This window comes from Podarcis cretensis (assembly GCF_951804945.1).
Source record: "Podarcis cretensis genome assembly, chromosome: Z".
Classification (NCBI taxonomy): Eukaryota; Metazoa; Chordata; class Lepidosauria; order Squamata; family Lacertidae; genus Podarcis; species Podarcis cretensis.
In genome coordinates, this window is record NC_137184.1 from 20,734,319 (window position 1) to 20,749,619 (window position 15,301).

The 15,301-nt window shown below is 44.0% G+C and overlaps 1 protein-coding gene across 8 annotated transcripts in view; it reads right to left on the reverse strand.

The window, feature by feature from the left end:
* The window catches only part of LOC307207422 (rho GTPase-activating protein 20-like), a 94,352-nt gene that overhangs the window by 33,152 nt on the left and 45,899 nt on the right, over nucleotides 1-15,301 (reverse strand). For 5 of the 8 annotated variants that reach the window (XM_079961229.1, XM_079961235.1, XM_079961231.1 and 2 more), the window contains 2 exons: nucleotides 6,790-6,872; nucleotides 625-798 (listed from right to left, as the gene is read on the reverse strand). In XM_079961229.1, coding sequence (XP_079817355.1) covers nucleotides 625-798; nucleotides 6,790-6,872 — 257 coding nt within the window. Of the gene's footprint in view, nucleotides 1-624; nucleotides 799-6,789; nucleotides 6,873-8,417; nucleotides 8,645-15,301 lie in introns of those variants that run through there. The other 3 variants (XM_079961230.1, XM_079961233.1, XM_079961236.1) reach the window with 2 other exon arrangements.

The following is a 15,301-nucleotide window of genomic DNA, read 5'->3' on the forward strand; positions in this document are numbered from 1 at the left end:
GGGGTGTTCCATATGAGGACTTCATTAATTCTGCAAACAGGTCGTTCAGATATCATAAGCAGATTGCTAGCATTAAAAAAAATACTTGTCAGATTTTCCATGTGCAGGGTAAATCCTGATTCAATAGAGGGGAAAATACAGGCAGGTATTCTGGTGCCAATAAAGTTATGTGGATGTAGCAAAAAAATTTTTTTTGCATGGGTGAAATGTGCCCATCCTACAATCAACAACAAATAGCTGGAAACACCCATTTTCCAAATATGATTTGCTCAAGCTCACCACTGCCCTCCTCCCCTGTTGATAAGCTAAGCAAGCTCTTACACCAGACGCCCCCAGCCTGGTGCCCTCCAGATGCTGTTTGACTCCAACTCCCAGCAGTCCCAGCAGCCAGCATGGCAAACAGTGAGAGGAGCTGTAGTCCACTAACATCTGGAGGGTGCAACAATGGCTAGCTTAATTCTGAGAATGGAGAGAGAGGCCACAAATGGACCACACTCAAGAAGGTTCCAGTTCCAAGTTCCAGTTGCAGTTCCAAGTGCAGACACCTGGGCAAGTAACCTTTGCAAGGTACTCCTAAGAAATACCCACTTCATTAACAGCCTTGTAGATCAAATCTGCACTTACTTGAACTTGGCAACAACCAACATATTGCTGAAGAGGAACAAACATCTCTCTTGCGTCTGTAAGCCTGCAGTTAGCTGTACTTGCTCCTCCAAAATGAAAACGGAATTTGGATTACCGAAAGCCCCGGCTGGTAATCCATTGTCTGAATGGACGGGTTGACAAATTACTTCCCTGCTGAAAAAGAGAAATTATCTAATGAGTTGTGATGGGGGAGTGGAGCCAATGCTGATGTAGGTGGCCCCTTAAATCCTTAGCTCAGGAAAACACCAGAAACAACCCCTCTCACCCAACGGATCCTGCACATATGTTTTGGATATAAATCTCTTCTTCGTGCTTTGTGTATGCCAGTGAATCTGAATCAACAAAAAATAAATAAAAAATCAGACAATCTTCCTGGTTTCTTCAAACCACATGACTGATACAAGCAAAAAGCAGCCAGCTGCAAAAACACAATCAGGCCATTATCAACTTGGCAGAAGATCCAATTAGTGTGGGAGACCAGGGATGCAATGGCAGCCCCAATCTCTGGGACATGGGTGTAGTTAGGGGGGCAGCTGTCCCACCCCCCCAAATCAAGTACAGTGGTACCTCGGGATGCGAACGGGATCCGTTCCGGAGCCCCGTTCACATCCCAAACGGAACGTTAAGATGCGATGGCGGGTGATGTCAATTTGAGTGTAACGCACTCCGTTACTTCCGGGTTGCCGCGGAGCGCAACTCGAACGCACTCAACCCAAAGCACATTCAACTCGAGGTATGACTGTGAATAAATAAAAATACTTAACTAACTGACCTAACGAGAACCTGCGCAAGCAACGCTGATACAAAACCCCACATATATTAAGTAAAATAGAAATATCGCCACCTGACCCCACCCCCACTCATCTCCCCCCCTTTTCTTCCTAATGTCTCAACAAATGAAACTGATCTGTTAAAAAATGTTACGGGGCGGAGGGGGGGGGGAGAGAGAGAGAGAGAGAGAGAGAGAGAGACTGCACATACTTTTGTAAACCAAGAAAATCTTTAATAAAAATAGTTTTTAAAAAAGAACTCATTGAATCTGCTTTTCATGACAGAGACTAATTTCCTTGACCAAATCTGCATTCTCCAATAAAGTATTCACCATAGCTGTCAACTTTTCCCTTTTCTTGCGAGGAATCCTATTCGGAAGAAGGGAATTTCCCTTAAAAAAAGGGAAACGTTGACAGCTATGGTATTCACCCTCACACTGATGTCTGCTTGCTGCTCATCCATGGGGGTCATTAGTTCTTTCAAAGTTTCTCAGGCAATGATCTTTGTGGATGACAGCTGAGAGGTGAATTCATCCCAGAGGTTGGGTATAGTCAGGATTTATTATTTTGGGGGGCAGGCTTTTGTTGAGGGCAATGCAATGGGTCAGTTAGTTAGGTCAGTTAGTTTTATTCAAAAAAATGTATCTTTATTAAATATTTTCTTGGGAGGGGGGAAGGTGAGTGGGGGTGGGGTGGGGTGGTGATTCGTTACAGGCTTCAGGGAGCTGAAAACAGAGTGAGATGCATAAATCTTCGCTGGCATCCTAATTATGGTCCATAGCTTTATGCATTCACTTTAAGTCGTCAGCCTCCAATATAAGGTCTAATATAAAAGTTCTAAACTGCTCAATAATAAAAGAGGTCTTATCATCAAGTTCCACATGATCACTTCAAATAGATATTAGTTTGTAAAACAGGAAAATGTTACTGAGACTGCCTAATTATTTTATACCAAATTGGTTGATTAAGAAAGACTCATCATCACCCATACAGGGCGGATACACAAAATTAGTGCTTTCTGGAGTCTGAGCATCCACTTCAGACCCAACCTGACCAGCTCTACCCAGGGTCCTACTGGAGCTTGGTTCATTTACTCTTAGCACTCCTTGATCTGAAAACCTCCTGCTCCTTTAAATGAACCTGTCCCTCCTTCCTACACCTGGAACTCCCTCCCAGAATACTGTATCTGCATGACACCTTCCTCTTTTCTTTCTCAGGGCTGCTCCCCAGCATATAATGAAAGCAAATCCTTTGTTCAAGTGTTACGCAAGAGTGAGAGAGAAGCTTTTCTCTATCCACTTTCTCTATGCCATGCATAATTTTACAAACTTCTATCATTTTGCCTCTTACTCGCTTCCTCCCCCCAAACTAATTATTTCTAAATCAGCATCCAACACCAACATTTATTAACACTTTGAACCAGCAATTGTGCAAGTTTTGGATATGTGGCCAAAATCTATCTAATCTTGTTCTTTAAAAAAATGCAATGCAAGGGAACTAATAATACGCGAACCTACAAATCACCAGTGACGTTGTGACAAATTCCCAGGGTCAGGCCAACCCAGGAGATGTTAAGTGGCCCCTCTTTGCCCTCTGCCTAGTCTGCAAAAAGACATTCTTCCCTGCATCCAAATAAAGCCAAGAATGTGTTTCTCCCATTCAAGTCGCTTGCAGAAAATGGAGAAAGCTAGAAGAAGGAAAGGCCTTCTCAGCGGCAGCCAGTGCAAGAATTCCTCTCAGATAAAAACCATGCTGGAAGCTGCACAAATCATTGCCCCAAAAGCAGAGGGGTTATAGTATGGTGCTAAATGAAAAATAGTGTTCCCATAAAAGCTTGCTTGGTTTGAAGTGTAAATCATTAAAGTTTTTTTATCTTGGCTTTAAAGAAAATATTTATTTCAATTAAATAAACTGGCAGGAAATGTTATTTGTGAGGGCATCTTTGGAACAGGAATGACAGAGAGCATGGCCTTCTAGAATCCATCATCTCATTGCTGGTGGGAGCGAGGGAGTCTCCAAACTCTGTGATAACTTATTCGCTATTAAAGAGACAGCTGCTTGGGCTTGCTGTTCTTTTGAAAAGTCCAGAAGGCTCAGGCACAAATTCCACTCATGCAATGAGGGGCAGGCCAGGACCTTAGCTATGCCCCCCATCTGAAAGAAGGCATGCAAGGTGCCATCCAGCTGTCTTATGGACACCATTCCGGATTTGTGTAGGGATTAGTCCTTAGCCTTTTCTTCTCCTGACCCTCAAGGCAGGGGAGGCTTAGGATCAGAGTTTTCTTCTCCTAGATGGGCTCTCTTTCCAGGTTGACAAGTCCCATCAGCCCCTCACTTCCCTCTACAGCACATGCAGAAACTGCCTTCTTGGCCACTCAGCCCACCTGGAACCAGTCTTCACATGCATGAGAAGTCCCTAACTTACAGATGGTTCGATTTACATAAGCATAAGTCCTTCAAATTGGATCTGGAAAACAAGTGGCAACCAGTGAAGTTTTTTTTTACAATGGATATGCTTGGTCTTCCACTCCCATAAGCACTCTGGGCTGCTGAATTTTGCAGTAGCTGCAATTTCTGGACCATAGCTGTCAACTTACAGATTTGAAAATAAGGGACCAGCAGCCAAAATAAGGGACCTGCAGCCTCACCTGTTCCAGGCACTCCAGTCTTCCTGTCCTCCTGCAGTCTGGTCAAACTCATGCTGGTAGCTTCGAGAACACTGTCCAACCAACTTTGTAACCAGAGGTTCAACTGAATAGAATCTGAATCACTTGCACCACAAGGCCTATGCAGCCTCAACTTAAGATGGCTCCCTGGCCTGGCTTTGCACTGCAACGTTTGCAGCAGCATGTGCAACAAAATGGCATCCAGCATTCAAAAAACCCCTCAGCTTGCATTAACTAGCCACAAAGGCATTCAAGCTCTACCCCCCAGTCGTTCTTAGACTTCTTACTGGGTGAGCAACACAGCCAAGCAACACAGTTGGAGCCTCCCTCCTCCCTGGCCGGCAGGGAGGGAGGGAGGGAGAGGAGCTGCTTCCTTTGAAACCTGGGAAATTTAAGGGACATCATCAATAAGGGACAGCAGCGGGACATGGCACTGGAATAAGGGACTGTCCCTTCAAATAAGGGACACTTGACAGCTATGCTCTGGACTGTCTTCTAAGGCAGGCCCAAGTAGATTGGATTTCAGTAGACTAACTTGAAGGTTTTCTACCCAGGAAAGCCAACAAGGTCATCTAGGCCTCAAGTAACAATGATAGTTGTTCCTTCCAAATTATTTTCTCATCCATTCTGTTACATATGGGGGAGGGGTGGGGGTGTTTAGTGTTCCATTTTGTGCAAAGCAAAGCTTGGAATAAATTTACAAATTTGCCATCCACTAGAAATCTGTGCTTCTTACTTCTGAATTTTTGGAAATAACATTAATGACTAAATGGACCTATAAAACAAGATCACAAAGCGGTACAGTGCAACCTCAGCTTAAGAACTGTTTACAAAGTATTCAGTATAAGAACTCTGCAAAACCAGAAGTAGTGTTCCGGTTAACAAACTTTACCTTGGTCTAAGAACGGAAGCTGAACGGTGGAAGGGTACCGGGGGCGGGAGGCCTCATTAGGGAAAGTGTGTCTCAGTTTAAGAATGGCTTTGGTTTAAGAATGGACTTCGGGAACGGATTAAGTTCATAACCAAGGTACCACTGCATTTGGCAGGACAGATTTATCAAGAGATGGGCAGCGTTCATTCAGTTTTGCAATGGGAAAGTTATGGATAATATTTCTCCATATACTTAGAACAGCTTTGCAATAAACTGTGGTGACCACTCTAGATTTTTCAACGGAAGCAGCGAAAGAGAGGAAGTGATTCATGTTTCTAGGAATCATCTGAAGGGAACAGAAGCACATTCTGACCCACATCAAGATAACTTTGCACCCTTGGAGGAAATGCCCACCTCCGCTTTTCCAGGGAGACCTAGAAGTTGCCTTCAGGAGAGGAAGAGCCTCGCACTTTTGTTTCCTCTCTCACTGCTTCTTCTGTGGAATGTCCAGCATCTCCAATAAGTCTCGTCTAGAAAACGGCCTTTGCTAAGCCAAATTGAATGTAATTTGGTGCAGGAAAGAGGAAACCTGGTAGGATGGGGGGAGGTCAGGGTAACCTCTGCAGTGGCCCTATGGGAACTATGATTCTTTTGTTTTCGCTCCTGTGGATTAATGGGGTGGGGGCAGAGAAAAAACTAATCAGCAGTTAAATGTGCAGTGGCCTGAAGATTGCACGTGGTCAAATGACTGTAACATATTTTTTAAACAAAAATAAAAAAATGAGCTGCAGTATACCTGGAAAGCCACAGCGTCTGCAACCCTGGCACAGAGCCTCTGTGAATAAATTTGGGTGAAACTGCAGAGATTTGGAGGTGAGGCCAGTAGGCACAATCCAGACCTCACTTTCCCATGTGATCAGTTGCCTTGGATCTGCCTAAAATTTGCCAGTTTACTTATGTGACTGCACTACCTATTTATGCCCTCTTGTTCGCTTTGACCTGAGAAACTGGTACTGAATTACTGCTGTGTGGAGCTTCCCCTGCACTTGATCTGGAAGCTGAAGTTAGTGCAGCATGCTGCAGCACAGTTGCTGACAAGAGGAAGATGGTCTGTGCTGGTTGCCAATCTGCTGCTGGGCCAAGTTCAAGCTGTTGCCCTTAACAGCTTGAACTTGTAGTATACAGTACAATGCCCTTTACAACTGGAGGTGAGTTTATCTGCCAGATTGCCTTACCCCATTAACACACACTTGATCTGCAGCACTGGATCCTGTTACAGGTGCCACATCACACCGTTTGTAAGAACTCAAGCATTTCGTATGGCAGTACCTATCCTATGGAACTCCCTGCCTGTTTATATCACCTTCGCTGTACTCTTTTTTAAGCACCTGTTAAAAACATTTTTGTTCAGGCAAACCTATCAATGTGCTTTGATCTGTTTATAGCTTATCCATAAGTTTAATTATTCTTTGAAAAGTTTTGAATAGCTGTTTTTAACAGATTTTCTTAATATGTTTATTGTTTTGTTCTCTTTGTAAACCACTTTGAAGCTTGTTTCTTTTTTAAATGTCAGGGGGTATATAAATCTTTCAAGTGGCACCCCCTGCTAAAAAAAGATAATAGAATGCTGGACATTTGGACTGGGAGAATATTGGTAATTTCAGTCCCCATCCCCCCAGCCACTGCCAATCTAGTGCCCTCAATATGCTTTGGACAACTCCCTTCAGCTCTACCCAGTATGGTCATATGAAGCTAAGGCTTGGCAAAGGCTGATCTAGGCAATAAAACCCAAGCATGTGCACATACTAAGGAGGGATTGCAAATGAAAGTTGCTGACCCGGAGTGATGCTTAGACATGCTGAGTGCCTTGCTGAGTGCAGCAGGCGTTGAGCGCTTCCGCTGTCCAAGAGGCTTCATTTTCTGTAAGGAAAAAAAAGAAAAGGCAGATTAGGTAAGTATGCCACCAATTCACTAGTTTCCACATGCTTAAAGCTGAACTATGCTGGCAGCAAAAAGGATGTTAAACTATGGAACTCACTGCCACAGGAGGAAGTGGTTGCTACCAACTTGAAGGTCTTTAAAAAGATTGGGCATAGTCGTGGAAGATAAAGACTGCCAATGGCTGCTAGCCACGATGTCATGCTCTGCCTCCAGGGTTGGAGGCAGTAAAGCTTCTGAATAAGTTGTAGGGAACTATGGGGTGGGGGTGGGGGTGGGGGAGTGCTCTTGTGTTCAGGTCCTGCTTGTAGTTTGGGGCACCTGGATGAACAGGATGCTGGATTAGATGAGCCATTGGCGTGATCCAGCAGGGCTCTTCTTATGTTCAAATTTCCCATATGGAGAGGCCTGATCCATCTCTAGTCATGTGCTACAGCTTTGCCCTGCCCCAAGTCAACTTGATGCAGACAGTTTGTGGAGCTTAAATAAGGACTTCCATATAGACGTGTGGTGACACTTATCTAGAGATGCCTTGGTGTCTGAAGCATCCTATTTCTGCAAACGTATGTGTATGCGCAGAAAAGCATCCACAGCCACATAGAACGTTCTCTTCTTCTGCTTGCTTCTCAAAGGCTCAAGGGCTCATCCATACCTTTGCTCGACCCATATTTTGACCCTATCATGCACTGATTAATTCCCCTATTACAAGACCTTTTCTTGATGTTCTGTGGCTGTGCTTTGCAAATAATCAAATTTTAGCCACTGAATTGGGTCTTATTAGAAGCGCAGACAACCTGAGGGATTTTACCTAGCTTAAATTCGGTGGCTAAGATTGGATTTTTGCAAGGCGCAGCTGCGGAACAAGAAGAAAAAGCTTACAGTCCCAGGGGAATTAATCAATATGCAAAAAAAAAAAAAAAATCAAAATACAATTCAAGCAACAGTTGTGGCTGTGCCATAGATAGGGTGTTTATATCATGTCATTTATACCTTTGGGGAAAATAAATAGCACAGCTTTTCTCCTGTTGCAAAGAGCAAGTGTGGCGGAACTAATTCCAATTTTGAACATTATGGGGTAAATGGTTAAAGCCTTCCCTCTGAAAACGGTGGTCTAAATCTCCCTCCCTCTTTAATTTTCAAAAACAAACAAACAATAATTATCATGTAACAGTTAACAGTGTGAATAATGCCATGTGCAATTTGGTCTTTAGAAAAGTCTTTCCCCCAATGAGTCTGGAAATGAACTGGAATGGTGGTTGGTCCAGAGAGTTTCAGAACCTTGGGGCCAGCCACCCCTACCCTTGTGCCACCACCCCACCACCTGACATTTCGGAATAGAACTCTTTTCAGCACACATGTAAGTTATAGGGAAGATGTTCCTGCCCCACAATCATTATGGGTGAGAGTTTCCATGACCTATGCACATTATTTCAAGTCTGGTTGAATCACAGATGCACATAAGGACATCGTGACATGGGCAGTTAATTTCAGATGCTTTCCTAATAATCCAAGACATAAAAAACCTACCTTTTCCAGAGTCAAGTTTATCTGGCAGAAGGATCAACTGCTGGGTATAGGGAATTGACTCATGCTCCCTAGGGCTGATGGGAGCTGTGGTCCAAAATATTAGGAGTTGGGGGGTGTCAGTGTTACGCAAATTCTAAGGTGAACACAAAGCAGACGCACACTCCACAGAAAAGCAATCCTTCACGCTTCAGAAATTAGGAAATATTCTTTAAAAACGGGGGGGGGGAGCAGGGGCATAGGAAGGGGGGGCGAGCCACCCTAGGTGCCATCATAGAGGGGGGTAACAAATTATCAAGGAACAATTACTGCCCTACTAGGGTGGTTCATAAAAAACTTTTTTTTGAAAATGCCTGCTCCAAAGGTCTTATCTTACTACACTAGGGATTATATAGCTATATATGAAATTTCATGCATATCAGTTAATATCTTAACCCTCCTCCACAAAAATAGCTGTTTACTTGGCTGTTTTCCTATGTCCTGAAGGCTGAAATTTCAATTCAGTGGAGCAGGGTCGAGATATTAACTCATATGCATGAAATTTCAGATATAGCTATATAACCCCTAGTTTAGTAAGATAAGACCTTTGGAGCAGGCATTTTCAAAAAAGTTTTTTATGAACCGCCCTACTGCCCTATCCTCCGCTAGGCTTTCCCGGTCCTGGAAAACCGGCCTATGTGAAGAAAATGAGACTAGGCCGAATTGATTAGGCCTTGCCTTGCCTTGCCTTCGCCCCACCCCCTACCTGCAGCTGATTGGCCAGCTGGGTTGGAGGCGGGGCAAAGGCCAGGCAAGGCCAATTCTACTTGGCCTAGTCTCATTTTCTTCACATAGGCTGATTTTCTGGGCTGCTGGGGAAGCCTGACAAGGCCGCTGCCTGCCCTGCACACCCCCTTTGGGCCCCAATCCCCATCTGAAAAGCCTCTGCTGCCCCCAAAAGTGGAGCGCACGGGACAATGGCAGCACTGCCGCCTCGTTTTGCCTGCACGTGGTGCTTGGAGGAGCAGCTCAGCGCCGCCCTGGGCACTCGGCAGGCCAGCCTCCCTTCTTCCTCAGCCTCCCCTGGATGAAGGTAGGATCCCCAACCCTCTCAGCCACATACCCCAGTCTTACCTACATGAAGCTAACACCCCCCAAAAGCAGTTGTGTAATTAAAAGAAGATGGGGAAAATCAGCAAAAGCAATTCTGTGGTTAATTGAACAATTCCTTTAAATAGGGTCAATTAATGAAGTTCACACTTTGGACAACTTGTTTGATGCTTTTGCAGAAAAATATTCCTAGACACAAGATTTTTATTTTTTATTTTTAAAGCCCTTTCAGTCTGCCATCTTGAGGCTAAGTACAGCAAACTGTACATTCCCACCCCTCTCCCCAAGGCTGGATTATTTATTTCTGTGTGCTTGTGTATCTGTGTCTTCCTTGTATTTAGTAGGGACGCGGGTGGCGCTGTGGGTAAAAGCCTCAGCGCCTAGGGCTTGCCGATCGGAAGGTCGGCGGTTCGAATCCCTGCGGCGGGGTGCGCTCCCGCTGCTCGGTCCCAGCGCCTGCCAACCTAGCAGTTCGAAAGCACCCCCGGGTGCAAGTAGATAAATAGGGACCGCTACTGGCGGGAAGGTAAATGGCGTTTCCGTGTGCGGCTCTGGCTCGCCAGATGCAGCTTTGTCACGCTGGCCACGTGACCCGGAAGTGTCTCCGGACAGCGCTGGCCCCCGGCCTCTTGAGTGAGATGGGCGCACCAACCCCAGAGTCTGTCAAGACTGGCCCGTACGGGCAGGGGTACCTTTACCTTTTTATTCTCTTGCCTTTCCTTTGATATCTATGCTACTGATTACTTCTGCCGTTTTAATTTTAGAGAAAGTGTTTAATTTTAAAAGGATCTGTACTATAGAATAACAGTGGTAATAATACATTGAAGACAAGCAAATATTTTGAGGAGGGTGGTCCCAGAGCCCTAGTGCCACCATCCCAAAGAGGATAAAATGGGTGGACTTTGGTACTCTTTTGTCCTCCCGTCCCCCAATGTCTTTCTCTTTATCTGAGCTGGCTCCCAGCCTGTTATGTTACTTGCAGGGAAACCCGTGTGGGGTTCCTCTCTGTATAAAGTCTTCAAGCTGTTCCTGCGCATGCCTGACAAATCTGCCCCATTGTCAAAATTTATCTTTTTCCCCACCTCCAGTCTCCGTTGTTGTGTGTCTTGGCTGAGGGGAAAAACAGAGACGCATGGCCATTTGTCAGGGATGGCCTAGTTGAGATTCCTGCATTGCCCCAAGGGTTTTGCTAGATGACCCTCAGGGGTCCCTTCCAATTCTACAATTCTCTGGTGCAGGCTTGTGCAGAGTTTTAGGTACAAGTTGGATGCAAGGGGTGCTTAGGATTGCAGCCCATCTTCTGCACCATCAGCTCGGGAATAAGTCCCACTGATCATGATGAGACTAGATTGCTGCTGTGCAGTCCTGTTTTTTAAATAAATGTTTTCCTTTTCAGATAATACAGAGCATGGTGAAATCACAATAAATAAATGCTCCCCTTAAGTAGTTTCAAGACCTACTACAGGTTCCACATAAATACCTGTCCTGCATTGTTTACTGTGACAGCACCTGCACTTTGGAACTCCCCGCCTATTGCAACAAAGCACATGCCTCTGCTCGACTCTTTTCGGGCACCTGCTAAAAGCATTCTTCTTCAGGCAAGCATACTAGATGCTTAGGAAATTGAAATAATTTTAATCTTAATATTTTAGCCCTTGTATGTTTTAAAGTAGGATTGTTAATTTTTCTTGATTTTACTGCTGTGGTGGTTTTTTGTTTTGGTAAACCACTTTGCAGGTTTTTAAAAATAAATTTTATTAAATAAATAAACAATAAATATAAATAAAATAACACAAGCCAAAACACAATCCATCCTGTAGATTTAAGTATCTGTCCATAGTCGCCTACTTGTTATCAGAGGCCCAGAATCCACATTCCTTTGTAAGAAAATAAGAAATAATGTTAAACCATTTTTGCAGGCCAATATATATATATATATATATATATATATATATATATATATATATATTTTCAATGGGGGGGGGCGTGACAAGAAATTTTCCACACCGAGTACCACCTGACCTTCCTACGCCTCTGGGGGAGGACACTTCATTTGAGTTCACAGAGCAATTTTCTCTGAAGCAGAAAAGGAGTATCTTGGAAAAACCTTTCACAATATCCTTCAAAAACCTGCAAATCCTGTAAATAGATAGATTTCTCACATTAATGGGCTACCCACTCCGCAAAAACCTGGCTGGCAAGTATCTGCTAAAAGCAGAGCAGGCCTGTCAAAAGAGCATCTTCTGTGTATGAATAAAGGCAGGTTCGTGGCAACGGATTCAAGAACCAAGGTATTTGCCATTTCAAAATAATGGGCCAGACTGGCCAGGAAAAGGCAATCATCAAGCATTGTCAGGTATCTTGACAGTCAGGAGACAAGTCATACTCTCAAATTTCTGTTACAGATAGGTAGCCGTGTTGGTCTGCCATAGTCAAAACAAAATAAAAAAATTCCTTCCAGTAGCATCTGAAGAAGTGTGTATCTGAAGAAGTGTGCATGCACACGAAAGCTCATACCAAGAACTAACTTACCCTATTTTTTGCACCATAACACTCACTTTTTTCCTCCTAGAAAGTAAGGGGAAATGTCTGTGCGTGTTATGGAGCGAATGCCTGCGGGTGGCGGGGGGATCTGCTGCAGTCGTGAGCAGAGGATCCATGGTTCCCCTTCCTTCCCTCCTCCGTGGTTACAAAGCATGGATCCACATGGATCCTCAGGATTTTTGCATTGGGCTACTCCAAACTCACTGTCAGATCACATGTCTGTGGCCACAGCATGAACCACAAAAATCTTATATCCACTATTTCATTTAGAATATTTTATTTTCTTGTTTTCCTCCTCTAAAAACTACGTGCGTGATATGGTCTGGTGTGTGTTATAGAGCGAAAAATACGGTAGTTGGTCTTTAAGGTGCTACTGGAAGGAATTTCTCAAATTTCTGTTGTAGATTACCTCTTTCTGTGATGCTTGTTTGATGCTTACAAGTGGTGGGGTTGGGCAATTTCTAAAGTCTTTAAAAGTTGTTAAACATTTTTGTTCTGGTTCCTCACCTCCTTGGAAGGGGGAGGGGGAACTCTGCTGCAACAAAAAATGAAGATCTGCCTTACTTTCTTCAACTTGCTCCTGCCCTCACTCATTCTTCTCTGATTGATAGCGAACTTAGGAGATACAGGGTCCCTTAAAGGGGGAGTTGGTCTGTAAAAGCCAAACCCCAAATTTTCTTATACCATCAGCTTGGCAAAAGCTGTTCTAGTCTATTCAGGTAATGTATAACAGAGGTCCTAATTCAAAGGTCTTATTCCACCTCTGGCCTGGTGCTTTTGGGTCCTGTTTTCAGCTTACAAAAGAAAAAGAAAAGAAAACTAAATGGTTAACTGTCAGGAATTCAGAACAATGTTCTTCTGCCTTCAGTAGCATGAAAACCCACAGAATAAACTTTAAATGCGGGGGGGGGGGGGGGGGCAGGGGAGAACAATCCAAGAGCTGGAAGAAAAACAAACAAATGGGATGCTGGAGCCTTGCCAAAAGGTAGATCAAGCCAGACAAATCTGATTTCTTTATTTAATGAAAAAAGGATCAGTGTGAACTTTAGCAAGCAGTTTATTTATTAACGGGTCATTTATCCCATCATCCTTTTGAGAACCAGACTGTGGCATATGATAGTGATTCCCACTGCAATCTTATGATTACTTTAGAGCAAAAGCATGCTCTTTGTCCGAGGATCACAGGGCAGTTTACAATATAAAAACACAAAAATACATACCACAATAACAAAAAATACCCCCCATCCCACCACACACAGATAGCTTAAAAGGGCATTGATTGTTTAATTAGCAAAAGGCCTAGTTATAGAGGAAAGCTTTTGCCTGGCACCTAAATATATGTAATGAAGGCACCAGGCAAGCGGCCTTGGGGAGAGCACTTCACAAATGGGGAGCCACCACAGAAAAGGTCCGTTCTTGTGTTGCTACTCTTCAGACCTCTGGTGGAGGAGGCACATGAAGAAGGGCCTCAGATGATTATCACAGGGTCTGAGTTGGTTCATATGGGGACAGGCGATCCTCTCAATGGTGGATCATCGAAAGGAGTTTCTCAGCATATGCATTTGATAACAACCAAACTGCATATGGATCCTGTTTTAAAAGCACTACAGGCTATGTGAGGAAAACTCTTCTGACTCCTTTCATGCCCTTCCCATGAAATACTGCTCTCTGCAAAATAATAATAATAATAATAAATCCTCTTGTTTTGCATGACGACATTCCACCAGGAGCAGGAGGATTATAGCACAGGCGAAACAAGCCAACTCTGTTCTAGCTCAGGCCATTCAGTGAGGCAAGAACTACAAAAGATTAAGACCAGGTCAGGGCCACAGGACTACTTTTTTAAAAGAGTTCCCAGGAAATAGGATTGGATGCAACTAGACCATAAGCATGTAAATAGCATATTCTCACTCCAGCAGTCTTCCCAGAGAAAATATGTATAGCATTCTACCATCTGCCACTCTACAGACTGTTACACAACACCTAAAGACTGGTGTGATTTATTTATACACATATAGGTATAGGTAAAGGACCCCTGGGTGGTTAAGTCCAGTCAAAGGCGACTATGGGGTTGCGGTGCTTTCATCTCGCTTTCAGGCCGAGGGAGCTGGTGTTTGGTCACAGACAGCTTTCTGGGTCATGTGGCCAGCATGATTAAATCGCTTCTAGTGTAACAGAACACTGACAGAAACCAGAGCGCACAGAAATGCTGTTTACCTTCCCGCCACAGCGGTACCTATTTATCTACTTGCACTGGCATGCTTTCGAACAGCTAGGTTGGCAGGAGCTGGGACAGAGCAACGGGAGCTCACTCCGTTATGCAGATTTGAACCACCGACCTTCTGATCGGCAAGCCCAAGAGGCTCAGTGGTTTGGCCGCACCTCCACCCACATCCTTTTACACACATATACAACCTGAACCTAACATGGAGGGGCTCAGAGCATTAACATCCCAACAGATCTTGCTTCTCCATTGGTTGCAGCTTTGGATTCAGCACAGAGTAAGCAAGTCTGTGTGTCTCTGGCTCCCAGCTCATCTCTCACACACCACACTGGCTCTTGTTCTACTTAACAGCTAGGTGAAGGAGTGGAGGAAAGACCCATCCATTAGCATGGAGGGCCGCATCACCAGGTTGCAGCTCTTGCAATCCAGCTCATTTTTGGGGTTGTTGATTAGGACACTTAAGTGGCCAGCTAAGGTCATGGCCTTAAAAAGAAAACAGTCTGACTTACTGCAGCAACCTCATCTGTTAAATTATAAGCCATACTAGGTATAGGACCTTGAGAATTGGAAGGGACTGACCCTCTCACCCACAAACTCATAACATCACAGATGTTTTCCCATTTCATAATAATTTCTGATGAAAAGTGGTATATAAATACTGAAATTAACAACATAACACAGTGGACTCATGAAGTGCATTTCCAAATTTAGTTTTGTTGTTTTTTAAAAATCCAATCAATATTAAGTCACAACAAACAGTAAAAACTATTAAGTGCCAAAATATGTAGCAGGAAAAAAACTAAAAGTGGGTTAATCTTTAATGAAATCTGGAGGAGGCGGCCACCATTCAAAGAGCAGAGAGACTCCCATGCAGTCAATGGGAGTTCAGGACACAGCAAAGGCTTGTTCTTTTGATTTCAGTGGGAAACCAGGCATTTCTTCTGTGACAAACTCCCTCAGTGAGTTTAGCTGTGACTCCTACATTGTAGAGGGTTGGACTAGATGACCCTTGGGGTCCCTTCCAATTCTA